Source organism: Mustela erminea, chromosome 15, assembly GCF_009829155.1.
Source record: "Mustela erminea isolate mMusErm1 chromosome 15, mMusErm1.Pri, whole genome shotgun sequence".
Lineage (NCBI taxonomy): Eukaryota > Metazoa > Chordata > Mammalia > Carnivora > Mustelidae > Mustela > Mustela erminea.
In genome coordinates, this window is record NC_045628.1 from 77,569,331 (window position 1) to 77,596,655 (window position 27,325).

The following is a 27,325-nucleotide window of genomic DNA, read 5'->3' on the forward strand; positions in this document are numbered from 1 at the left end:
CTTTGATGCTCAATCTTTTATGTATTATTTTAGGATTTTATTTCTTTATTAGAGGGAAAAGAGCACAAGCAGGGGGAGGGGTAGAGGGAGGAGAACCAGAGAGATGCTGATCTGAGGAGGACAGGGGGTGGCTGATATAGACCTGTGCAGGGAACAGGGGAAACCACCCAGAGTAAGCTTCCGTCACCTGGTGGGCCGGGAGTAAGGAGTAGCCTCAGATCCCTGTGCCCATGACCTGCTATCAGGGGAGACCCTCTAGGGATTGCTTCCTGGACTCAGAGAACATTGAATGGTGGGGAAATTTTCCTTGATTTAGGAGGGACGTGAAAAGTCAATCATTGGGTTGATACTTTGTCTTCTTGGACCGACAGCCCCAGCCCCAGAAAAAGATGCTGAACCACCTCAAGAGCTACCTCCAGCTCCCACTGTGGTGCCTGCGGCAGCTTCAGAGTCCGAGGGGCCTGGATGGGAACCAGTTGTGAGTGTGATACAGCTATGGATACAGCCGAGGGGAGGCACCTACCTGAAGGAGCCTACTGCAAAGTTTCTATGGACAACCAGGTGCATGATTGAAAGACTTAGGGGTCTACCCCTGTGGGGGACATTCCTGGCTTAAAAGTGTTCAAGCAGTGAAGTGGGGCAATATCCCAGGTGTGACAGCATGATCTCAGGATCCCTGGGGTCCCCAGAAGACCAGCTGGGGCCCGAATGCTTCCGAGTTCCCAGACATCAGTTAGGGAGGATGGCTGAAAACCAGGAAGCTAGGTCCCGGCTTTCTGCTCTGGGAAGCAAGCTGGGCCCAGACACCACCTTATTCCATCCACAAAGTCTCACACATCTCGCCATTCTGGTTGCAATGAAGAAATGGACTGTACACCAGAATTTCATACCTGTGGATTATGCCCAGGATTTAAGGTGCTAGAGAAACATTTTTTGACATAAGGATGGAGAAATGGTTCCTCCACAACAGCTACTGGAAGGACAACTGAAGGATTATTTCAGCACAGGAAGTCAGACCTGCAGGAGTGAATGGGAAACAAAGAGCCCGGTGGGTAAGTAGTTAGCCAACATGTCGGGAAATCTGAATTACCATTAGCTGTAAAACACACGAAAAAGCCATTTCGGGAGATGTTAGTGACAAGTTGGAATGACATGATAATGCACATTGTTAGAACAACTGAAGGTACTTAGCATTAAAGGATTCTGAGATTCTCATTTTGTGCTCTAAGAGGGGTAATAGACTCAGTTCAGACGTAAGTTACACGTGCTTAAGAGTTTGGGTTTTTTAAAGATTTTATTTATTTATTTATTTATTTGTCAGCAAGAGTGTGAGAGCGCACAAGCAGGGGGAGCAGCAGGCAGAGGAAGAAGTGGGCTCTGGGCTGAGCAAGAGCTTGATGCAGGACTCAATCCCAGGTCCCCAGTATCATGGCCTGAGCCGAAGGCAGATGCCTAAGAGACTGAGCTAGGTAGGCGTCCCTACATGGGCTTAAGAGTTTTAAAGGTGGGGCACCTGGGTGTCTCAGTTGGTTAAGGAACTGCCTTCGGCTCAAGTCATGATCGTGGAGTCCCAGGTCCCACATCAGGCTCCCTGCTCGGCAGGGAGTCTGCTGCTCCCTCTGACCTCTCCCTTCTCATACTCTCTCTCTTGCTCTCTCATTCTGTCTCTCTCTCTCAAATAAATAAATAAAAATCTCTTTTTAAAAAAGAGTTTTACAGGTAACCCTAAAATCATAGAAATCGAGTATATGTTTTTTCAAACTAAAAGATGAAATAAGAGAATAAAGAAAGTATGTCAACTCCCTGACAGGGAGGAAATGAGAAGAAAGAAATATTAAAAATGCATGATCAATAGAAAAGTAAAAATCATATGGTAGAAATAAGTCTACCTATATAAGCCATCACAACAAATGTGGGCAGCTAAACCATAAGTCAAATCATATATGAATGGACAGAACTCTTAAGTTGAATTAGGAAATTAACAAAATCTGTTTCTCTGCTGTATTCAAAAAAAAGATCAAATGCAAGAGGACAGAAACCAGTGCACAGGCCCAAACTAAAACCAAAGCAGTTGCACTGGGTTTTGCCTGGAGGTGGAAATACCCCAGGCTGATGGCCTTGGGAGACACAAGGGCGGGGGGGTGGGGGGCCAGGTAAGAGAGGCCTAAATGGAAGAAGTGATGTGAGATTTGAGGCGGAAATGGTAAGAATGAGCCACCTGGGTGCCGTACTTCAGGCAGAACATCCTAAGGTCCTACGGGACCTTAGGATGTTTGAGGAACAGAAAGGTTGGTGTCCTTTGACAGATGGTACAGGAAATAGATCATGAAGGATCTTGAAGGATATTTGCATTTTATTTTTAGTGCAGTGAGGAAACATCGGAGCATTTGTAGCAGACGAGTTCCATGATGTGTCTTTAAAAAGATCCTTCCAGCTACTGCGGGGAGAATGCAGTAGAGAGGGTTATAGAGAAGCAAGAGGGGAAGCGGGAAAGCCATTTGGTGGCCAGTGCAGTTGTTCAAGTGAGAGGAGAGTGTGCCTTGATCCAGAGGGGTTGTAGGGGACACCAGGAGGCAGCGATGGGCTGGAAATATGTTTTGGCGGTTGAGCCAAAGGGACTTCTTGATTGACTGGACACAGAGTACGGGATGGGGAGGAATCAAGGCTGACGCTCTCCTTGGGGGCTTGAGCAACTGGGTCGATGTCAGTGCCATTCACCGAGATGGGGAAGGGTGAGGAGCAACAGCTTGGGTGGGTGGGTAGGGGTTGCAAATCAACAATTCTGATTGGGTCTGAGATGACTCTCAGCTATAAAAGTGGAGTTATCAAGTAGGTAGTCCAGTGTTTTGGTGTGGAGATTGGTAGAGATTTCTGAACTGGAGATAAAAATTTCAGAGTTGTCAGGATAAAGTTTGGACTGGGTTGACTCCCCTAAGTAGTGTGTGTGGGTAGAGAAAAGGTCCAGGGTGGAGACTCAAGGTAAGTGTTCCTCGAATTAGCAAATAAAAATAAAGGAGTGCCAACTGAATTTGAACTTCAGATAAACAAATATGTTTATGAGACTGATGCACTGCCTACTGTGCTAAGGAGGCACCTACAATAAATATTTTTAAAGGATATGTTACATGAAATACTGGGGACATACTTGTGCCAAAAGAATCACTTATTATTTATCTGAAATTCAGATTTAATTGGACATCCCATTTAATTTGACAATCCTACCTAAGGTACTACTTCCTTGTTTAGATGAGATGTAGAGAAAGATAAGGAGCAAAGAGAATGTTCCATTTAGTGTGACTATGTAACCTATCTTGCCAGAATGCAATGTCATAAAATATATATATATATATAATGCTCACAAATTCTATGGGTCAGGGATTTGGACAGGGGATAGTGGGCAATGCTTTCCTCTACTCCTTACTCTAATCCTGGGATTCTTGCCAGCGTGGTGTCTGGGTTCCAATGGTGAGAAAGAAAATGCATGTGCATGTAAGCAAAAGAGAAAGAGAGATTCAGATAGAGAGAGAGAGAGAGACAGACAGACAGACAGACAGAGAAAGAGACTTTATCACTCAAATTTCCTGATTCCAGGTAACTTTGATTCATTCTACAAGAAGCTCCCCCATGCCTTGCCCTATGTTCTGGACTGTACAGTAGGGATAGGAGGAAAGCCCTTGTTCATTTTTCAAGCATTTATGGACCAGACCCTGTGCAGGGCACTGGGAACACAAAGGGGCTTAGCCCTGGCCCCTGCTGTCCAAGCACTTACAGTATGGGTGGGTATGTGCTGGTGAAGACAGACATATCGGGAGAATCAGGGCTCGGCATCCCCATCAAACCCTATCCTGGCTTTGGAGGGAGAAGATGTGAAAATGTAAGCTATTCTTAAATAATCTAGCAGGTGACTTAGGATCAGACAGGCTGAAACAGATAGCAGGAACAGGTGGAACCTGGGAGAGGGAGTGATTGTTCTGGGTTGGATTAGTTTGGAAAGATTTTCTACAAGAGAAGCAGTTTGAGCTAGACCTTCCAGAGGAGGAGAATTTGATCACTTCCCTTAGCTCAATAACATCCTAGACATCATCACATTAAATAAGTCTGATCTTCCACACCCAGAGCCCTAGTGACCGCATTTAGTTGACGTTGAAAGAGAACTCCTACCTTCAAAGTACATATTATGTATGTTTCCATTCAACTTTAAGCAAGAAACTTCTTGATCTATGTTCTTCTATTGTCTCTTCTCTCATGGAGAGATTCCAGGAGTGAACTTATCTTTTCTTTTTAGTTGAGGTGCAATATTTATTCAAGCAGTTAACAGAACCATTCACATGTATTTGCTCAACAGCATCGTGGTGGGGAGAAGTGACGGATGGTGGGAGGAGCCCGAAGCCCTTTAGGTCACAGAGTCGGATACAAAGGCCTCTCTAGGGACGTGCAAGTGTCCTTTCCCCTGAAGGAGAAGCCATGGAAAGGGGTGGCTCCTTGCCATAAGAGATAATCTCACCAAAGGCCAGAAGACTTTCTGAAGACTGCCTCCAAACCAGAAGAGCCATCACCACTCACATGGCAGTCACTGTTTTCCACATTTTTATTCTTGGAAATTTCAGAAGTACAGAAGTGTTGAAAGCCTAGCACAATAAATATCAGTGAATTCTTTCTGCAGAATTAAACCATTGATAACTTTATGCTGTCTTTGCTTTCTCTTTCTACATGTCCTCATATATCTTCTAGTATAGCAATTAATGACCCTTCTCTCCTAAATAATTCAACAAGTATCTTTAACAATAAGAACATTATCCTACCAGAAAGCAGAAGAAAAAAATTTTAAATTTCTCAGGATGATCTAGCATCCAGTTTGCTTCAATTCTCTTCATTATCCCCAAAATGTCTTTCTTAGTTGTCCCCTTTTTCTTCAAGCCCAGATCTAGCTGAACTTCTCTTATTATATCTGGTTGTAATGGGTCTTTAGACAATTTAAATATTGTCTAAAGACAATAAAGACAACCCATGGCTTCACTTTTTTCTGTGACACTGATAATTTGTTTTTGTTTTAAAAATCATCTGCATCAAAGTGTAACTTGACCTAAGAAATTCAGCTGTAAGTGTACTGTTCATTAATTTTGACAACTGTATGCACCAATGTAACTGTCCCATCAAATCAAATAAAAAACAATCAAAATGCAGATTTCTGTTGCCCCAGAAAGATCCTTTGTGCCTCTCTGCAGTCATATCCCCTCTGCTTCTTGTTCCAGGCAAGCATTGATCTGCTTTCCATTATCAGATTGATTTTCTGGAGAGACGAGGCCAGTTTGTCTTGTCAAATGTCCCACAAGTCTAATTGTTTCCCTGTAGTGTCATTACCTCCACATTCTAGCTATCGACTTTCCTATACACTGGAAGTTAGGTCTAAAACCTTGGTTAAGTGCAGGTTAAACATATCAGGAACAAATACTATGGGTGATACTGGATACTTCCTGCTGCTTCGAGTCAGGGGTACAACACCAGGGTGTGCATACTATTGAGTTTTCTTCCTTGGTTGAGTTGTCAGCCACCAGTACTGGCCTTTGTGATAGTATATTGTTCTCTTAAAATTGGCAAGTCACCAGTGGGGTGATACTTTGGTAATGTCCAAAGATCCTACTCCCCACAATCTTCTACCCAATGCTTGTAGCATTCATTGATGGCTCTTACCTGAATCAGTTTTTCCATGGGGAGTTGCAAAGTGGTGACTTCCTAATTCTACCATTTCTTCTATCTTTGGAAGCTGTCATTCTTTGGTAAAGAAGATCTTTTTTAAAAAAAAGGAATTTATTTATTTGACACACACACACACAGAGAGCATAAACATAGGAGCAGTAGAGGGAGAGGAGGAAGCAGGCTCCCCACTGAGCAGGGAACCTGATGTGAGGCTCCATCCCAGGACCCTGGGATCATGACCTGAGTTGAACACAGACACATAACTGACTGAGCCACCCAGTTGTCTTGAAGAAGACTTCTCTTTAATGAACCAGGGACTGCATCTCCTAAACAGGCAGAGTAAAGCCTAATTTCTTTACCCTTAGTTACAATTAGGGACAATGTGATTGTGAGGGAAGGAAAGAAGGAAGGGAGGAAGGGAGGGAGGGAAGGAAGGAAGGAAGAAAGGCGAGAAGGACAAAAGTAAAGGCAGGAAGGAAGGAAACAAACCGTAACTGAAAGTGAAATACTGAACAAATACAATTCTTCCTGATGAATTGTATTTTTGGATATGTAATAAAAGCATACAAGATGACAATGCAAAGTGTTGTAATGGTACTGGTAATTCATTGTCGGGCTCCTTATCATTTCAACCTTCACTTAATGTGTAGGTATAATGCTGGCACATACACACTACATTTCCCTCTCTAGTGACATGGGTGATGGGAGGGAGGGACATGGACTTTGGAACCAGGTGGCTCTGGGCTGAGTCCTGGCTCTGCCACTTGCTTGCTGGGTGGATTTAACCCCTTTGAGCCTTTGTTCTTTTCTCTGAAGGGAGAGTCATGTTGAGAATGAACAGAGGTACCATATGTGAAATTTCTGTCCCAGGGGGAGGGACTGATCCTTACCTTGGATCTTTTCAGTTCCCCTGGAGAAGTAAGGCGACAGGAAGAGGAGCTGCCTGAACTTTCAGAGCCAACAGAGAATTGGGGCTGTTTAGACACTCATAATTGTGCCCATGAACACAAAGTCACAATTCGCTGCTGGCTTCTTCTTCCTTCACTTACTTTTCCAGTGTTTGTTGAATGGTGTCTTTATTGAAGGAAGCACGCTAGAGACTAAGCAGTTAAGGAGGCAACCCAGGTGTATGTTGCTGACCGTGGTGCTAACCTAACCTATCCTTGGGCACAGGTGTTTCTCCTATCCTGGGACTCTGGTGCAAATTCCCGTTCACTCTGTCCCAGGATTTCTGAAGCCAGAGAAAGAAAGCAGTGGAGGGAGGGAGGGGGCCAGTGGGCTGGACTTCAATGGAGAGAACCAGGAGGGAAAGGAAGGCTTGGCATAGCACAACTTCCATAAGCAATTACTATGAAAGAAACCACTCTAACCATGAACGACATAGCGAATGGATGAATGAAGTAGGAAATGTGTGCATTGCATGACGCAGATCTGGGCTAGAGTTGACAAAAACAAACCAGACTGTGTGGCCAGGTGGGCAGACACCAGCCCAGCAGAGATGGGCTCTGAAATGTCATCCTGAAAACAGACATGCCAAAGAGGTCATAGTTTCCCCCCATCTGAATTTCTCTCTCTCTCTCTGTTCCTGTCTTGATGAAAAGTTTGCAACTCTTACACTGTTACAGAGGGAACAATCCGACTTATCATGCCATAATTTATAGAGCTGATTAATGTTGTTTTTCTCCAAAATACTGGGATTTAATAGAATTATTTATTCTATATTTGGAATTATAAACTCATAAAATATACATGCCCCTAAGTGATGTAAAATGCAGACACTCTTTCAAATAATTAGGAGTTTATTGATTTTTAAAATACATAGGAACATTGACTTTAGAGGTTCTGTGAGTAATAGGATTTCACAAAATCTGTTGTGAAGCTATCGCTTAATGGGATTTAAAAAAAATAACACACCAAGATATTTGAACTGAAATAATGCTGCATTGATTTCATACCAATTAAAGAAAGACACAAAGTAGAATGCTATGTAGATTATTTTTAAAAGTACCTTACTAATATATTACAGGGGTATTTCTAATGGAATTATAATCTACTCAAACACCAGAAATTCTGCCGCTGAAATCTTGTCTTCAAGACATCAACAGCTAAGCAGTTAATATAACCACCTGAGCTGTTCAGAGGACCATATCAAGCATGGGTAATCCCAACTGCTTAATTAATATGGACCCTCTGCCCCCAGTATGAACTTTATAACAGGTTTGATACACCCAAGGATCATAACATTTAAAGCACAAAATATTAGACGAAGCCACCACAACCATCAACACCAGCTGTGCTGGGAGTAGAGGAAACCTTTGGCACCATTTTCAAGAAAAAACCCGAAATATATCTGAAGAACTTCAAATTTCCAAATTCTCTTTTCAGAAGGACTTATTGCTATGCCCCGAGGAACTCACTGTCCCAAATAAGATTGGGCAATGTCTCAGGAGTAATGTAATCCGTTTTGGGAAGCAGTCGTGAGGAAGGTGAGGGGTCCTTCCAAAGAGACCTTCTGCTCAACAGTGACTTAGAAATCCATTTACAATCTTTTTTTTTACATCACTGAGAGACACAGCTGGTTGGCGGCTTTCACCTTGCTCTATTGGGATATCACCTGACCAAAGAATCCCCCCCACTACCACCAAATTCTCAGGCTCTGAGGAGATACCCAGCAAAGGACTGTGTGTGTACAGGTGTGTGTGTGTGTGTGTGTGTGTGTGTGTGTGTGTGTGAAAAGACGCAGATCCTGAAGGCATCAAAAGGACCTGATGCTGTCTGTTGGAACTCATAATTTGCTTTATTTATTTTTACAAGAGAGAGCGAGAGTGAGAGAGCACACAAGTTGGGGGGAGGGGCAGAGGGAGAAGCAGACTCTCCGTTCAGCAGGGAGCCCGATACGTGTCTTGATCTTAGGACCCTGAGATCATGACCTGAGCTGAAGGCAGACACTTAAGGTTTTTTGCTTTATTTTAAGCTTTTACTTATTTGTTTGTTTGCTGTTATAATTTTTTTTATTATGTTATGTTAGTCACCATACAGTACGTCATGGGTTTCTGATGCAGTGTTCCATGATTCATTGTTTACGTATAACATCCAGTGCTCCTTGCAATCCGTGCCCTCCTTAATACCCATCACCGGGCCACCCCATCCCCCCACCCCCTCCCCTCTAAAACCCTTGGTTTGTTTCTGAGATCCCATAGTCTCTCCTAGTTCATCTTCCCTCTGATTTCCCCCCTTTTCATTTTTCCCTTCCTTCTCCTAATGTCCTCCATGCTATTCCTTATGTTCCACAAATAAGTGAAACTATATGATAATTGTCTTTCTCTGTTTGACTTATTTCACTGAGCACAATTTCCTCCAGTTTCATCCACACTGATGTAAATCAGTAATATTCCACTGCATATTTTTATTTATTTGTTTGTTTGTTTTTGCAAGAGAGGGCAAGAGCAAGAGAGAGGACAAGTGGGGAGGGAGGGACAGAGGGAGAAACGGTGTTAGGACTTATTAATCTGTGTGCGTTGGTCCTAACACATGACTAACTTCTGGTTATTAGGACTTTTTTTCTCCCTCTGAGAATATTGGAGGCTCCGGATCTCCTCATTATATTGATGTAAGTCACTAACTGAGGTGCTGTGAAGACATAAAGACAACCAGACATAGACCCTCCCTTTGAGGGGTTACAGAGTAAAACTTGTTCTCAACTTTGGTCACATATTGAAATCGCCTGGGGAGCTTTAAAAAAAGCTGGAGCCAGTTTCCCTTGCAGAGATTCTGACTTCATTAGTCTAGGATATGGCGTTGGCATCGAGATTGGAATGTCCCCATTGATTCTAGCGAGCATCCAAGGCTGAGAACCGTTGCAATAAGGAAAGACAAAGCCTTCTGAAGCCCACAAGCTTCACCATAATAAGAATTTTCAGCCTCTAGGGGTGATTATACTACTATAGGACTTTTGCAGAAGTATAATAAAGTTTAAAGTTACTGTTCTCTTTTATACACATATGTATCCATGTTTGCCGATGTGTGTCAGTATAGATTACATGAGTATCGCATTTTTCTTATGACAGATCCAGTGACATAGCAGTAATCCAAGTCAAATCTCACTCACTTCCCCGCCACCTTATTTTCTTCCAGCTTAAACAACAGAAGTCTTCCCACTTTGGTAGCCGTAAGTCTGTGATCAAGGGGATGGCTGGATTGGTTCCTTCTGAGGGCTGTGGAGGAGAATCTCCTCCTTTTTTCTCTCCTGGCTTCAGTGACCTCAGCTGTTCCTGGCTTCTAGAAGGCTTTTTCTGTGTCTTCCCCTGGTCCTCCCTCTGTGCCTGCCACTGTGTGCAGGTGCCCTCCTTTTCATTTCCTCTTCGTCTTTTTTACTGATGTATAGTTGACACAGAATGTTATGTAAGTTCAACATAGTGATTCAATGTACATTACACCATGCTCACCATAGGCAGAGGTCCCATCTGTCCCCATACAACACTATGACAATATTGTTGACTCTATTCCCTACGTTGTACCTTTCGTCCTCGTGACTTACTCCCACCATAACTAGAAGCCTGTATCTCCCACTCCCCTTCAATTATTTTGCCCTCCCTCCCACCCCCCCCACCGCCACCGTGGAGACAACCACCAGTTTATTCTCTATATTTATGGGTCTCTTCCTGCTTTTTTAGTTTGTTCACTTGTTTTGCTTTTTAGATGCTATACATAAATAAAATCGTATGGTATTTCTCGTTCTCTGTCTGACTTATTTCACTTAGCATAATGCCGTCTAGGTCCATCACTGTTGTTGTAAATGGCAAGATTTCATTTTTTAAATGGCTGATATATACCACTTAATGTATGACTTCTTCTTTATCCGTTCATCTATCAGTGGACATTTAGGTTGCTCCCACATTGTGGCTCTTGCAAATAATGCTGTCATAAGCATAGGGGGGCGTACATGTTTTTGAATTAGTATTTTTGTTTTCTTTGGGTAAATACCCCGTAGTGTAATTACTGGACCATGTGGTATTTTTATTTTTATTTTTTAGAGGACCATGACTCCCTTTTAGTTCCTGCCCCCACATTGGCTCCCAATCTCTTACTAGTGTCAGTTACTCCTGAGCAATTCCCCAGGCTCCCTTTCTATGCATTTTAAGCACATTTTCATATCCATGACCTATATATCTACAACAGAGAGTTCAGGTCACCTAATTGAGTTTTTTAAAAATTTTAATAATTTGTTGTAGCCACACTTAAAAAAAACCTTTATTTACTGTTTGTATGTTTGTTGTGAGCAGGGGGAGGGGCAGAGGGAGAGGTAGAGAGAGAATCCCAAGCCTACTCCCCACAGAGCCTGAGACCAATCCCAAGACCCTGAGATCAGGACCTGAGTGGAAATCAAGAGCGGGTTGCTTAGCCAACTGAGTCACCCACACACCCCTAGAGCCGCACTTTTGACTGGCTCTTCAGTGCTATTTGCTGTTTGGTTCAGATAGCCTCTGCTTGACTTACCCTGTCTCCTACATGAACTGTCTCTTACATGGACTGTTTCTGGTTATCCTCCTTTGGACGTATGTGAAAACTCTTAGAGCAGTAACAAAACAACACAAGTGGTTAAACAAGCAAAATTAAAACTACGATTCAGAATCTCATTAAGATCTAGTGAAGAATTTAGCTTTGAATGCCCATGAAAACCAGAAACCTCTGTTTTTAAAATGAGAACCACTTCTGACTCTATTAAAAAGTCAGGCCTTAGGGGAAAAAAAAATTGGAGAAATGTCCTGGAAAATGAGTATGGTTTCTATTGGAAAGTATTAAAAAAAAAAAACCCACACATAAGCATGAGCATTTTTGAGTGGGAGGAAAAGAAAGACAAACAATTCATTAGACTGAAGGGAAAAGAAACAGGAAGGGGTGTGGCAGCGAGCAGAGGACACCACAACACCCTTCAGATTCCCTTCCTTATTTTATCTGGAGACAAGGGTGGTCTCGCATATATCAATCACTTGGGGTGACTAAGCTGAAAGTGGGGTGGGAGGCACCACCTGGTCTGTCCACCGTCACTGGTGGGATGAGCAAGCGATGCTTAGGGGGGAATCGAATCAGGAGATACAATTTCATGCCATCGCGCTGTTCTCTTGTAAAGCGCCAGCTGCTTCTGGAACACCCACCTGACTGGGGGTGAAACGATCAGGTAGATTGTCCAGGACCGGCTACAATTGTGTAAGCTTTCCATCAGACACTTGTTCCATCTGAAATAATGCTCCTCGTGCCCTGGCTTGCACTCTACCAGCTGCCTCGAGCTCCGCGTGGGAGGGACTGGTTCAGAACCTGAGGAGGTGAAAATGATGAAGTTACCCTGGAGGTGACAGCAAGCACAACAGATGCTGGGATTGGAGAGGTTCTGAGAGAAAGTCTCAGGCTCAAGGCTGCTACTTTGCCTGAGGCTAGTTAGTGAGCGTGTAATACTATAGTTAATCAGGCTTATTATACTGGATGTTCTGGGATTTTGTTTTTTTTTTTTTTTTAAGAATTCTTTTTCCTAAGAAACAGATCAAAGGAAAGAAAGCCACCAGCTTTCCTAGTCAGGTAGCTTGATTTCCCCGGTACTTTTTCTCTTCCATGAGATAACTGTATCACAACATTTGCGGGAGGCGGTGGGGGGCGGTTTCTGGGAATACACCCACCATACATCATAGGATACTCGAATGGAGCGGGAGTTCCTAAAGCCTCTGCCTGCCCTCCGCTCCCACCTGTCCAGGGCTGTATTCACACAGGCAGAGGGCTTTCGCCAAAGCCTGTAGAGGAATTCAACCAGAAAACTATGGGTCATTATCATTAAAGAGGTTGTTCCAAAACCTCATTTAGGCAAGTTTTAACTTTGAACTTTTTCTAAACACTTACCAGGGGTGCTCCTAGAAAATAAAATTGTTTTCTTGCTCCCTTCTAGGAAACCAGCCTGGCAGCAGTGGCAAAGTCAAGGCGGGGGGGGGGGGGGGGGGAGAGAAGTCAAAAGGCAAAACGTGCACAGGTAACCTGTAAATTATCTGCCTCTGAAGTATCCTGCCTTGTTTTATCCCATGTCATCTGTTTAACTCTCATGCCACCCCTGCCAGATGATGCTAAGATCTGGGGTTGGAGTGACAGCAAGCCGGTTATGAGGACCCTGTTTTGGCAGCTGGAACCTGACTGGTGAGGGCTTAGTGGTGTTCCAGAAAGGCCAGTCCTATTACCAAGGCCCTTTATCTTAGCATTCACGTTCAAGGTGTCAAGAGCGTCATCCAGATTTGTGATTTCATTAACCATGACTCATTGTTGAGCGCATGGCAGTGGGCATCTGGCGAGTTGGAATTGAACGTGACTCATTGTTGAGGGCACGGCAGTGGGCATCTGACTAGTTTCATAGCAGCCAAGTGAGCTTCCCTCATCAATTATGACTGTCTTGAAACTGGCCAGTCTTGACGGGGGCAATTAATTCCTGGTCCAGAAGCAGCCCAGCATCCACACAGCTGGCTAACAGTCTGGTACTTGCTGAATGAACCATGTACTTTCCTAACATCACCTCGCAAGTGCAGGGTTGTCTTACTGGGAGTCCCCCAGCATTCAGAGATACGAAGAGAGCACATACAATGAGAAGGTCCTGGTGTAGGCAACAGGAAATCTCCAGGGAGAGGATACTTTACCCTGGTCAGTAAGCTAGTGTCCCAGTCGGAGGGCGGAGTGGAATGTGAGGAGGGGCAGTGAAGAGATAGTAGGATCCCAGTCTCAGGAGCGGGGGAGTCTGATCTCTGTCCACTGTACCCTCCCTGAGGACAGATGCCAGGTGTATTGTGCTCACAGCTAGATTCTCAACACTTAGCCCATTGTAAGTGCTCATGAAATGCTTGTTGAGTGAATGAAGAGCTTAGAGAAGGACAAGGAGGCATCTGCGCCGGCATGATCAATGGGGAAAACAGCCAATATTCTCACAGAAGAAATGCTATGATAGAGTGCAGCCCAACATTTCCACAAATCTCCCCTCCAAGAGAAGAGAAAAGAAAATTCTTGTCCCAGAGGGATCTGGAGTAAAGTCTTGGGACAATAAAGCACACTTAGCAATATACACTGATAGTCTGGTTTATGACATATAGCCATCACCTGTTTGTCCTGAGGTCCTTCGCATGGACACCTCTTGACCTAGCTCCTGGACTGCCCCCATGGGAGAGACCTTTGGATAACCCTTACCTTCTGGGAGTCCTTTAAGTATCTGTAGAGCCTTCGAGGTCTATCCCTGAGGGACTGTGGCCCCGAGAGCCAGAGCTGTCTCCCCACCCTCCATGTTCTTCTTTCCTGCTGAAGAACTTGGGATTACCTCTTCTCTCCAGAGATGTTGATCTCCTGCCTCAGAGGCATGGCAGGGGGCAGCAACAAGAGGGATATCCCAACTCAGCACAGTGAGTCCAACAAGGGTACCAGGGATGCCCAAGGACGCTAGAAGAGGTCAATCAAGGGATGCAATCTGTGGAAATTAAGACAGCATCGGGAGGCATTTCTTAAGCTGTGGACTATCAAAATAGACTAACAGCAGTGTGAATCTGCTTGGAAGCACTATAAAATGAGAATAGCCCCTCATCTGCTTGGACCACATAAGCATGTGCTTATCTGTAAATGGAGGGTGAACCAAATGTTCTTGTCGGCCTTCTGAGAGTCCATGATTCTACAGCTCCATGTTTATACGGCCCATTTCAATATGTTATTGTGGCCCAGTTTCAAACAAGTCATCTGATATTCTTATTTTATAGCTGAGGAATGTAGGCCACAGCATGTTGGACCATTTGCCCAAAGTTAAGCTGAAAGCTAGCCTTTGTCAGCTTTCTGTTATCCTCTGAGGAGATTCCAAAATCAGCGATGTTCTGGTTTCGGGCTTATAATTAGCTTCCAGAAAATGATGACAGATCATCCTGCTACATTAAAGCCCATCTTTTTCCCCTAAAACCTGACACAAAGTCCCTACACCAGCAGCGATGACCCAGTTTATTTTTCTCATGTATGGAGTTCTGAGGCGTGAGAAGAACAGGCTGTAGTTAACGGGTGTCTGGAGCTCCTGCCCCTTGCTCTTTTCTAAAGAACACAGTTGCCTGTGGTGGGTGGGGGAGATGTCCCACCTGGCTGGAGCCTCAGCTCTTAGAGGTCACTAAACCTCAGCTTGCATCCCTGAATTCTGAGGGAGTTCAGAATTCACTATGGTAGTTACTGGCTGCAAGTGTCTTAGAAGACCTGACAGGTCAGTACAGGAGCTTCCAGTGATTTTTCTCTGTCTTGGGTACTCTCCCTCATTTCAAAATATTTAAGGCCATCTGAATGGCCCTGGATTTTCTGAGGGAACCCTTGGATTTGGAGTTATCTCAGGCCCCAAAGTAGTCAAGACCACTCACTATTCACTGTAATCCCAATTCTGGCAATCCCTCCTTACAACACACACACACATACACACACACTACCACCACCACCACCACCACCACCTCCACATTCTCAAATTTTTTAGATCTTTTCAGAACCAGTGCAAGGCCTTGACTTCTGGCAAGCACTAGGTTCTCTCCAATGTTTCAAGTGCCACTCTTTAGCAAAAAGCAATAGAGGTATCATCATTCTTGGTGTCTTGGCTAGAGGAAGGGAGGGTCCATTTTGAAGATGTAGTTTGATCAATATAGTGATTATTTTAAAAGTTATGTATCTTTGGGCACCTGGGTGGCTCAGTGGGTTAAGTCTCTGCCTTCAGCTCGGGTCATGATCTCAGGGTCCTGGGATCGAGCCCTGCATCAGGCTCTCTGCTCGGCGGGGGGCCTGTTTCTCCCTTCTCTCTGCCTGCCTCTCTGTCTACTTGTGATCTCTCTCTGTCAAATAAATAAATAAATAAAATTTTTTTTAAAAAGTTATGTATCTTTAAAATACTTTGAATTGTATTTTCAGTAGCCCTTTTCCTATTGTATTTATTTAATATCATATCAGGTAATATCATAGCATATCAGTAAACACAGAGGAAAAGAGCACAACCTGGTTTAAATCCTGATTCTGCCATTTACAAGTCAGCTAACTTTAGATAAGTAACCTAACTTCCCTGGAGCCTCATTCTCCTCATCTGTAAAATTAGAAATAATTATATCCATCTTAAAGGGTGATAGTGAAGGTAAGAGCTAGCAAGTATAAAGCACCTAGATTTTTTGCTAGCCTGTGGTAGGTGCCTACTACATGGCAGTGTGGGTATGGGCAGTCAGGTTGTTGCATGAGTGTCCTTTCGTGGCTACACCTCTCCCAATGGGTTAAGCTGCACCCACTGTCAATTTTCAGTTGTACTGGGGTCCCCAAGTTCCTCAGGAACCAGCAGTCCTCTGAATATCTGGCACCCAAGCTTGCTCTGATTGGCACTGGAGACCTTGAGAAAGGCTGCTGTCCATGTTCCCTCCCATGGCATTGGAATCCAACCTCTATGAAGGAACCCAACCCTATGGTCAAGTCCATCTTAGCCCCCTGTCCAGCAGGCCTTCCTCTGAAGGATGCAGAGAGAACAGGGACCCACGTAATCTTGCTCCCTCTTCTGCCTCTGATTCCAAAGCACCTCAACTAGGTGTGACTGGGTTTGTTGATCTTCGCCCGTAAATAGTTGTAGCATTATTAATACTAGTTGTCGTATCTAATTACTTCTGAAGCTATGTGAAATAGAATTGCATCTCCTCATTTGTGAATAGATATATGCCTTTAACAGTGACGTGTAAAGTGAATTTTGGAGTGTCACATCTTATTTTTCCATTGATTTGCATCATTAAATAGAAATGTGTTTCTTTGGGAAAAACTGGATTTTAATAAAATTCCATGAAGAAATATAGGAACCACACATATTACAAAAGTATTTCTATAAAATCCTAATAATGATACTGAAAATCACTTACACAATACAAACAAAAACCTCTGAGTGTATTTTCATGTTTAACACAATTGCCTAATATTCTATGAAAGGAAAAACAATGATCATTGTAAAGAACATTCTGGAATAGAAAGTCAATTTTATAAATTCTTTTCTGAAAGCACATAGCCGCATCAAGTGCTATTTTTTCTCTCTGTTGCTCAGATCTTAGAACTCTGAGAAGGCAATCTATGACATAATTGCCTTTGATTTTCTTAAAACATTGGGCTTGTTTAAATCTGAGAGGAGAAACAGAACTATAGATGTGACCAAGAGCATCCTATCAGTCAAGATAGACTAGGTTTTGTGGTGACAACAAACAGCTCCAACAAAAGTTTGTTTCTTTTTTTTTTTTTAAGAAAACACAAGTAGGGGGAACAGCAGGCAGAGGGAGAAGCAGGCTCCCCACTGAGCAAGGAGCCCAGTGCAGAACTCAATCCCAGGACCCTGGAATCATGACCTGAGCCGAAGGCAGTGGCTTAACCGACTGAGCCACCCAAGTGTCCCCAAAAGTTTATTTCTTGGTCTTACTACATGTCCCTTGCAAAATGACAGAGAATTCTGTTCATTAAAGCCACTGAGGAACACAGGCTGGAAAGCTTCACTTACCTTCCATGTTCCCTGTCACTAAAGAGGGAAAATGAGATCTCTAAAGGGTCGCACTAACAATTAAATGCTCAGCCATAAGAAACATAAAATTTCTACTCGTCACTCATTGCTAGAACTAGTTCCATGGCCCGATCCGTCCAAACAAAGTCAGATATACAGTCCATATCCTGTGTATAGATGGAGAGAAAGTATTTGGGGAATAGTGTTAATGTACATGGAAGGCATTTGCTGATGCATATTCAGCAAGGAAAGAGGCTGTGTGGAAGCAAATTGCTAGAACCCATCCCGAAGAAGGTCAGCAAACCAAGTTAAGGAAGTCTCCAGGAGATATATGTTAAACCAGTTCTCTAATTTGTGAGGGGAGTGGAAATCTTTTTCCTAACAAACAGACACTGAGAAAAATCTTGTCAGATTTTCTTTTTTTTTTTTTAATGTGTTGTATGGGGCACCTGGGCGGCTCTGTTGATTAAGCACCAACTCTTGGTTTTGGCTCAGGTCATGATTGGGTGGTGAGATTAAGCCTTATGTAGGGTTCCCTGCTTAGCATGGGGTCTGTTTAGGTGTCTGTTCCTCTCCCTCTGCCTCTGCCCCTCCTCCAACTCATGCACGTGCACATCCTCTCTCTCTTTTTCTAAAATTAATAAAAGAAAATCTTTTGAAAAATGTGTTTTTTTCCATTTTTGAGATTTTGTACATCTGGATTTTCATGTAAAATTGGCAATTTTAAATGTTGGGAAGTAGTTAACATTAAGTATGCTGAAGGCAAAGAAAGGGGTCTATGCACTGAGACCCAGCACCTCACTGGTAAACTCTGGCCTGCACAGGGTGATGAAGAAGAGCAGAGTAACAAGTCTCATTACACACCAGCTAAGGTTGGATAACAAAAATGTTTAGTGCAGCCAGTCAGCTTGGTCCCAATTAGCAGTATGGGACTGGAGGAAAGGAAAGAGATCGTCCTAACCAACCTGGAGGTTTTGTTATGTGGGTCTGGCAGGCAGTCAAGAGATGGAAAGAAATCTGCATAGGAAAAGAAGGACATTCATGAACCTGCTGTTGGCAAGCTGACATAGCCTGGACATGCACTCTTTTCTCTTCCAAGGATAAGTTTATAGAAAGAACAAATAATAAATAAACTAACAGAGATGCCAGAATGGGACAAGGGAGGCCACTAGGGTACAAAATTTAAGGAGCCACTCGCTTGCAGGGTAATGAAGGTTCATGGGTGGGGCTTGCACAAACCTAGGCGTGAGTGTCTCCTGACATCATGTGCTCTGGGGGCATCAATTGCCTCGCCTTCGTGCTGGTTCACGAGTTTACACTACATCAGAAACAACTGTTTATTCTTTTCCCAGATGATACGGCTATGTTTTGGGAATAGCAAATCTTAGTGAAAAATAGTAATGAGAAAGCAGTAACAAAACAAAACAAAACAAAACAAAACAAAAAAACAATCTGGACACTAATGACCCATTTCGTCATGACAAATCGGCAACCATTTGCTCCAATGAATCAATTTTTATTTGCATTTATACATTTTCGATTACACTTCCAAACTCTGTGATACAATTTTACTTTCTTGGTTTATATATTTATTCATTCAAAGGTATTTATTGAGTTCCTACCTCATGTGTCATTGTGCTAGGCAATTGATTATATATTGGTGAATAAAACAGAAAAGGTGACTGCCCTTTTGGAGTTGATAAGTGAGACAGAAAGAGACACTTAATATGTACATAACAAAATTAATAAGTACTTATCACTGTGGCTAGGACAATAAAAGAAACAAACGATGCAGGAATGTCTACTATTACTGGTTCATGTTCGAGAACACAGTCAAGGATCACCTCCAAGACCTTTGGTGATGCAGCGTGGTTGAGGAGGATTCCTGCCAGAAGTCCTAAGACATTTGAGAAAGTAAATTATATAACACCCTTTCTTTAAATATTAAAAATAAAATTGAAATAATTCATGCATGCTTTAAATAATAGGAAGACATTTTTTCAAGTATGTATTATAAAAACAAAGCACATTTGGTCATACCACAGAGATACTACTAATAAAGTTCTTTCTTTCTTTCTTTCTAGTTTTGTCTCATGCCACACTTCAGTAAAATTCATATTACTCCTTGACTACTCTCTCACTGCTCTTGGCTTTCTTCTTTCTCTTCATTCTCCTACTCTTTTTTAAAATTCATGCATATTTAGGATTGATCTTATTTTAATTTCTTCTCATTTAAGGCTACTCTTGGAGGGGAGCCTGGGTGGCTCAGTTGTTGAGTTTCAGCTCAGGTCTTGATCTTTTGAGTCCTGGGATCCTGTCCTGAGTTGGACTCTGTGCTCAGCAGGGGGTCTGCTTGAAGATTCTCTGCCTCTGCCCAACCACACCCCCACACACAATCTCTTTCTAATAAGAATTATTTAAAAGGAGATGAAAGTAAGAAAAACCTGAAAAAAAAATAAACAAAAGGCTACAAAAAAAAAATACAAAGAATGCTACCAGTGATTTCCCTGAGCTCTGCAGCTTTGCAGCCCTCTCTGATCAGTGAACTTGAGAGGGGTGAGCTGTTCGTGATGGCCTTCTAGGGGAGGGGCTCTTGCCCTGATCCTCAGGTGGACTTCCCCTGGTGCAACTGCAGCTGGCCCAAGCAGCAGAGACGGGCTCTGGGTTCCAGCAAGTGCCGCTGTTTTACTCCCTGAAGGCTTGCAGCACCAATGGCTGAGGTGACTGTCACCGCACCCTGCTCCCTACCCCGGAGCTGAAAATTCACACCCAGCTCTTCAGTGAGCCCGCACAGAAAAAAACATTCCACCGGTCTTATCTCCTCGGATTCTGTCAGAACTCTGCGTTCACCCTGCCAGGGACGAGGCGTTTTTATCTCAGGCACGTGACTGAGTTCCAATTCCAATTGTTTTGTTTTGTTTTATTTTTGAAGATTTTATTTATTTGAGTGAGAGAGTGCATGAGAGCGGAGAAGGTCAGAGGGAGAAGCAGACTCCCCATGGAGCTGAAGCCCTATGTGGGATTCGATCCCAGGAATCCGGGATCATGACCTGAGCTGAAGGCAGTTGCTTAACCAGCAGAGCCACCCAGGAGGCCCAAACTCCAGTTTCTATGGATTCCAGTGACACAGACCAACACCAGACCTGCGAGGTGTCAGAGGTCTCACCAAGCTCCTGCTTCTTCTGGACCCCTCCCAGGAAAGTGATCACCCAACTATGCTGTGATTCGGAGCACAGGGCTTTACAGAGTAGAAAGCCAGGACGTAGCTTCATGGTTTTCAGCCATTTTCCCTAACTGATGTCTGGGAACTCTGAAGCATTCGGGCCCCACCTGGTCTTCTGGGGACCACCGGGATCCTGAGATCATGCTGTCACACCTGGAACATCACCTCACTTCACCCTTTGAACACTTTTAAGCCAGGAATGTCCCAGACAGGGGTAGACACCTAAGTGTTTCAATCATGCACCTGGCTGTCGATGGAAACTTTGCAGTAGGCTCCTTCAGGTAGGTGCCTACCCTTGGATGTATCCATAGCCCTATCATCCGCATAACTTGTTCCCACCCAAGGGCCAAGGGCCAAGAGCCAAGGGCCAAGGCCAGTCCCTTACTAAGGGATTTCATTGAAAATTTGAAGCCTAAGTTCTTGAGAAGCTATTACCCAGCCCTTTGTAGGTGGGACTGTCATCTTCTGGGATTCCAGAATATGAGCACTGATGAACACATGTGTGCACACAGGAGCGAGTGTGCTTGTGCACACAAACACACACACCCCAGGAGGGACTGTGGGGTGGGATCTGATTAGTAGCAGATTCCAAGAAGTTGATAGGAGGGAGGAAATTGGGTGGGAGGTATTTCCTACCTATGACAGCACTCCTCTAACATCATAGCTATTATCCAACCTATGCCTGTGGACATCTGATAGAAAGACATGCTGGAATCATCCATATTTTGCAGAGAAGGGACCATCCCTGTCAGGCACAATGGCTTATCTAAGGTCCAAACCAGGTAAGTATAGAAACTTGTGTCTGAAACCAGGTGTGTTTGCAAGCTGGGGCCCTGGCTGCTCCCAGACCTTCCCTGGGGGCCTGTGGAGAGGGGTGTGTTGGGGTCACTGTGTACAGATGAGATGTGGCCTTGCATGCAGAAGGGGGATGAGGAGATGGCAGACCGGAGCACTGTTCATGTAGGGGTCTAACCAGGAGTGGGCCCCGGTAGGGGATCATAGGCAGTGATGTCACTGCCTGGGTCACAAAGGCCCACAACTTGTAACCCCTGCAACCAGGACCCACACTCTAGTCCGGTATCAGGGCTATTTGGACAGAAACGTCTGACACAGAAAGATGTTTTCATCCTGTCTACGTACATCCCGGGGCTCTGGGTACCAGAACCCCCAGGAAAATGGCTTGTTCCCATGTTGCAGAAGTTGGCTGAAACCACCCCCCCGATGCCTCAGGATATTTCGAGGGAGACGCCATAAGGTACTTACTACTGAGGAGAATAGGCGATGCCCACCCCTCTGAACCGTCCTAGGGAAGCCCCATCCCTTCCTCTGGAGTTTGAGGAGAGGAGGGATATGTGGGGGTTCCCGCCCATGGGCTGGAGGAGGGTGAGCACAGTGGATACCCTGGTGATCCCTTCTTGTTCACACCAATGTCATGGTGGGCCGGGTGCACAGGAGATTCCTGAGGTGCCTCTTAGCTGTGCCAGAGCACATCCAAGGCCCTGAAGCTGGGCCACGTTTCTCTCCTTGGGGGAGGGCTCTGCATCCTGGGCTGTGGTGTGTCTGGAATGGAGCACCCTGGGTCTGAAGACCAGCAAAGGCCTCCAGACAGGGCTCTAAGGCCTCCTGCCTGGCTGCCGGGCACTGTCTTTACAGAACACTCCAGAGGACATGGTGGAGGAGGTGAACGAGGAGATTGCCTGCTCTCCTTCCTCCAAGGACAAGAAGCCGCACACGGCCAACAGAGTCTGGCGCTGGCTCAGGGTGAGAGCGGGTGCTGGGGAAACTCGACCCCTGGGACGCCGATGCAGCACCAAGGGCCCCACTTTCTAGAAGCCAGCCTGGCCTCCTAGAGTCCTGTACTCCCATGAATCTGCATCCCATCTCTTTCCCAAACTGGCCCTCATGGTCCGGCCCACGCCTTGGACAGAAGCACAGCCATTGTCCACATACTTATAGGAGTATCTTTAAAGAGACTTTAGACCAGGTCTCATCCCGTTGATCTAGACTCCTTTTGCCCTGGCCTAGGCATTTTCCTAACTCGTGCTCCCAGGTGTCTCCTTTGGCCCAACAGTCCTTCCTCAGGTTATACAAATCTTGCAAATGATCATTTGCAAGAGTGAGTTGGGAGATTCTGATCCAAAGGGACATGGGGCCCATGGTACTCTGTCTCTTGCTCTGTGCTTTTGTTTTGATGGAACACATCTTTGTGGCCCCTAGGGTGAGGAACAGGGGCCTCACTGCCCTGCACGGCAGTCCAGAAGGCCAGTCATTTATCACCGGCATCTAGCCCTTTACAGGGGTAGGACTGGATATAATCCCCTTCTGTGGCTAATGAACAGTGCTGCATCCTACAGCCTCCGTGCCCTCCTATCCTAAGCCCTCTCACCTAAGACGTCTGTGTTCTCATCTCAAGAATGAAATATGTTGGGTGCCGAGGTGGCTCAGGGGGTTCAGCCTCTGCCTGCAGCTCAGGTCATGGTCTCACGATCCTGGGATCGAGGCCCACGTTGGGGGGGGGGGTCTCCGCTCAGCGGGGAGCCTGCTTCCCCCTCTCTGTCTGGCTGCCTCTCTGCCTACTTGTGACCTCTCTCTCTCTGTCAAAAAAATAAATAAAAAATCTTTCGAAAAAATAAAAACAATGGGGCTATGTCATCAGAAATCACAGGATCCATGCCACTCATGCAGGGACGTGCTACCAATACTCCGCTCACAAAAGGACCTGAGATACTAGCAAGTTCAGACATCATTTTTTTCAATTCTTTGTATGGATACCAAGAACATTTTCTGTTTTCCTTTAAGGATTCTTCCTTTCTTTTTTTTTTTTTTTAAATTTTATTTCTTTATTTGACAGACAGAGATCACAAGTAGGCAGAGAGGCAGGCTGAGACAGAGAGGGGAAGTAGGCTCCCCACCGAGTAGAGAGCCCAATGTGGGGCTCGATCCCAGGACCCTGAGATCATGACCTAAGCCAAAGGCAGAGGCTTTAACCCACTGAGCCACCCAGATATCCCTTCCTTAAAGGGTTCTTAATTGATTGATTGATTGATTGATTGATGGATTGAGAGGGAGGCAGGGGAGAGTGGGGAGAAGCAGAGGGAGAGACAGAATCCTCAAGCAGACAGTGCCCTATGGACACAGCCCTACGAGGAATGCAGCCTCAGGACATGGAGAGCATGACCTGAAGCAAAACCAAGAGTCTTAGGCTAAACCCAATGAGACACTGAGTCACCCAATTCTTTTTCGGACTCTGGGCTCTCTTGTCCCACCTCTTGCTTAAGTCCCTGAGATCTGGGGGCTCATTCTGCCCTCCAAGCCCCAACCCTCCTGGTGGCCACAGCACTGACTCATGTCTCCTCTGATTCACCTCAGGGGAAAAATGGCTCAACGAGGAAGAGGAATAAGACCTCGATAGTATGGAACACTCGTGCCAGTTCATTGGAGGCCGCAATAGATTACCTGGTGACTGCTGTCATAAAACAAGATCTAAACTATGTGTACTCGTTTCTGGAAATATACCGCACCTTTACTACCACCCAGGAGGTGCTGGGCCTCCTCTTTGCAAGGTGAGCACCCTCCCCTGCCCCTAACTGCTCCATGGGATTTGGCCAATACCTGGTTGTGAGACTTGGCAGGACCCCAAGCTTCCCCAAGCTTCCCTTGCTCCTAACTGGGGCAGAGGTATTATAGGGACTCAGTGCGGTCTTGTAGGGAAAGAACACTTGGTAGCGTGCGCCAGTGGAAAATTCTGCTGTTGGGCCTGTGGGCATGCTCTTTGAACATTCCCGTGCCCCTCATGATGAAACCTCCGCCTCATTCCTGACTCTCACTGTGATCTTGAGCTGGGCTCCTTTGCCACTGAAAGGGAGATCTGAGATTCCTTCTGGGGTCTGTGTGTGGTGAATCCAGAGCAGGCATCCCTGAGGGTGAGCAGGGGCCAGGGCAACTCAGATGTCGGTGATGGGCTGGTTGGGGCCCTTTCATTCAGCAAGCATTCAGGAAGCCCCAGTAGGTGGAGGCGATTATCTCGGAGCAGAATGGGATCCCTGCACAGAACAGACAGCACCCCAGGGCTGCAGGCTAGTCAAGGGTCAGATGGTGAGAGCCAACATCCGCAGACATCTCATGTGATGCCCCCTGGCCTCCTCTAGATTCGGATGTGTTTACTCCACGTATGACGAGGTCAGCGGACCCCAGGAGCAGTGCAACATGTGAGTAAGCTTTGGCTGCTCCAGGAGGGCCTTCCCTCTCCAGCAGGGCAGTGAGGGTACTGTGAGTTCAAGGGGCTTCTGGACCTTCACGCACACCTCTGTGATTCCTGCTTTAGGGTAAATGTCTGAGAGCTTCTACTGGAAACTGGGAAGGTGCCCTGGGGACATGGGGTAGGTGTGTAGAGGGGGTTGGAGGACAGCTTCAACCCCTGAGTGGGTCATGCTCCATCCCTGCCCCCTGCCAGCCCTCTCTGTGCCCCAAATCTGGGACCCAGAATGCGGGATTTAGGAACCATCACACAGCAGTCTGTTGGTACCTGCACTCGGTGCTCAGAGGGGGCTCAGGGAGAGTGGTGACCCAGTAGAGCCCAGGGAGCAGCAGACATCCCACACCCTGTGGGAAGTGTCAGTGGAAACAGACCCACTCTCATGGCACCTACTGAACGGGCAGAGGAGGTAACGGTGGAGGTATGGGGAGGGCCCTGGGAAGGCCTGGCTAGAGACAGAGTCCGTTTGTTCCCTCCTTGGTTGGATCTTCACGGAGCAGAGGCGAGTGCAGTGAGGGTAATTAAGAGGCCAGACACCACCCCTCCCTGGGCACATGCAGTTGAATTCAAGTGGCTCGTGGGCAAGGAGACAGACTGAGGAGTGTGTCCAGCTCCCCTAAGAAGTCCAGAAAGGCTCCCCCCATTGATCAAGGACTCCCACTCAAAGAGGCTTTTGGCCAGCCCGCCGTCTTGGAGCAGGCCTGTCTCGGGCAGGACTGCCACGTCGCAGGTGGACAAGGAGTCCGACTGGTCTCGGACAGGAGCTGGAAGCCCAGGGGCCCAGGTTCCCACAGGGGTTCCCTGGGATATTGGTTTGGATGCTTACCCTGTCCTCTGACTTCTCTGCCTCCATGTCTGTCCCCAGGGCCGTCTATTCCATCCTGGATATGTGGGTGGAAAGGTATCCAGGGGATTTTGTGCAGCCTCCGGAGTTTCCCAACTTGCATGCTGTACTGGCCTACCTGCAGGTCAATGTGCCTGGCTCGGACCTGCAGCGCCGTGCCCAGCTTCTGCTGCCAGAAAGGCAGCGCGCTGAGACCACAGAGCCAGAGGCTGGGGGTGAGGTTGACTGGTGTGGGCCTGAGGCGGAGGCAGGGTGGGCCACCCTGAGGAAGCCTCCGTAGATTGTAGTTGGGCCGAGAGGAGTGAGTCGTCTCAGATCCCTGTCCCCATGGGCTTCCATCGGGGACACCATCCGGGGGCTGGGTCTTAAACACAGGCCACGCTGAGTGGTGGGGAAAAGGAAAGGCGAGAGGGAAGTCAACCAAGCTGATGATGCTTTCTCTTCTTGGAGCTACAGCACCGGCCCCAGAGCCAGATCAGGATGTGCCTCGGGAAGTTGTTCCAGCAGCCACTCTGGCACCCGCTGCACGTCTGGGGCCTGAGCTGGCCCCCGCCATCCCTGCTGCGGCAGCTCACTATGGCTTAGGAAGACCAGTGACCCCCCCTGACCCGTTGGGGCCAGGGCAGATGGTCGTCAGGGCCCTCGTTCACTTCTCAGCCACGGAAGAGCCACCTGGCCTTTTGACTTTCCTGGATGACCAGCAGGGTCCTGCCCACGAGCTGCCGCCACCTGCCTCCGTGGAGCAAGCAGGCTCCGCTCCCGAGGAGAACCTCGTGATTGCTACAACCAGAAATCATGTCTTTCCCATCGCCCTCGTTGCTTTATTTGTATTTCTTCTGTTTTGTGAATATGTATATAATTACATACTAGATTTAATTAAATAAAGTAGAATTTGAGTTTACATAAAATTTTACTCTCATCCTTTGCAGTGGGGTATGGAGGTCTCATTAGGTCCATCCAGGGTGTTGCACAACCATGTCGTTCTACGACGTTTCCGTCACAGAGACACCCGCGCTCCTCATCGCTCAGTGCTCTGTCCCTCGCCCAGTCCCTGCAACCGCTGCTCTGCTCTCTGTCTCGGCCACTTCACCTCCACTTGGATTTTCCTCTGCCTGGAATCCTACAATATGACCTTCTGTGTGTGTCTGCAGAACATAAGCGTGATTCCCCTCTTTGGAAACTTTGTTATACAAGTAACATTTTATTACATAGGAATGTTCCTGAAAGAACAAAGATCACGGGAAGCCCCCAAATGAACTATTTTCATTCTGAGCTAGGTTTCCCATTTAGAAGCATGCCTTGAAAAGCAGAAACCATGAGAGAAATGTCTGGGTCCATGAGACACCTTTACATGCTTTCATTTTTCTGGATAGTCTACGTTTCAACTATTCTAATGGGCATATTATCAAATATTAAAATTATATCTTCAATATTCTCATTGCTTGCTAACAAGTTAGGTCATAAAAGAGTTCTTTAGGCTTTATCCAGACTATGTTTATTTAGTAAATAACGATTTAAAGATGAAAAAAGGAAGGCATGTTCCTTCTACCAATGAATAATCCCCTATAATACACGGCATCCTTCTTCTCTGCCTTACCCTCTAAGTGCAGTGTGTGTGTGTGTGTGTGTGTGTGTGTGTGTGTGTGTGAGTGTGTGCACATGTGCGCACATGTAGGTGACAGAGTGGGGCGGGGAAGGTTCCGGGGCTGTCTCTTGTTCTTCCTTATGTCCCCTCAGTGGACAGACACTGTCGCTCTGTCCCCTTGGGCATTC

The 27,325-nt window shown here is 45.8% G+C and overlaps 2 protein-coding genes across 6 annotated transcripts in view; both read left to right on the forward strand.

Annotated features, from left to right (window-relative positions):
• Window positions 1–27,325, forward strand: part of LOC116574510 (ral guanine nucleotide dissociation stimulator-like) — a 492,075-nt gene that overhangs the window by 1,078 nt on the left and 463,672 nt on the right. The gene's annotated exons all lie outside the window — the stretch shown is intronic.
• Window positions 654–26,444, forward strand: LOC116574515 (ral guanine nucleotide dissociation stimulator-like). Of its 4 annotated transcripts, none has more exons than XM_032315292.1 (8): window positions 654–1,052; window positions 21,118–21,235; window positions 21,651–21,708; window positions 22,107–22,214; window positions 23,823–24,016; window positions 24,602–24,661; window positions 25,574–25,767; window positions 26,003–26,444. In XM_032315292.1, the coding sequence occupies exons 2-8, from the start codon at window positions 21,159–21,161 to the stop codon at window positions 26,434–26,436; spliced, it is 1,125 nt and encodes a 374-aa protein (XP_032171183.1). In that variant the 5' UTR covers window positions 654–1,052; window positions 21,118–21,158; the 3' UTR covers window positions 26,437–26,444. The 4 variants fall into 4 exon arrangements, with proteins under 4 accessions (XP_032171183.1, XP_032171185.1, XP_032171184.1 ...); XM_032315294.1 differs by lacking the exon at window positions 654–1,052 and adding an exon at window positions 18,782–19,144; XM_032315293.1 differs by lacking the exon at window positions 654–1,052 and adding an exon at window positions 20,241–20,734.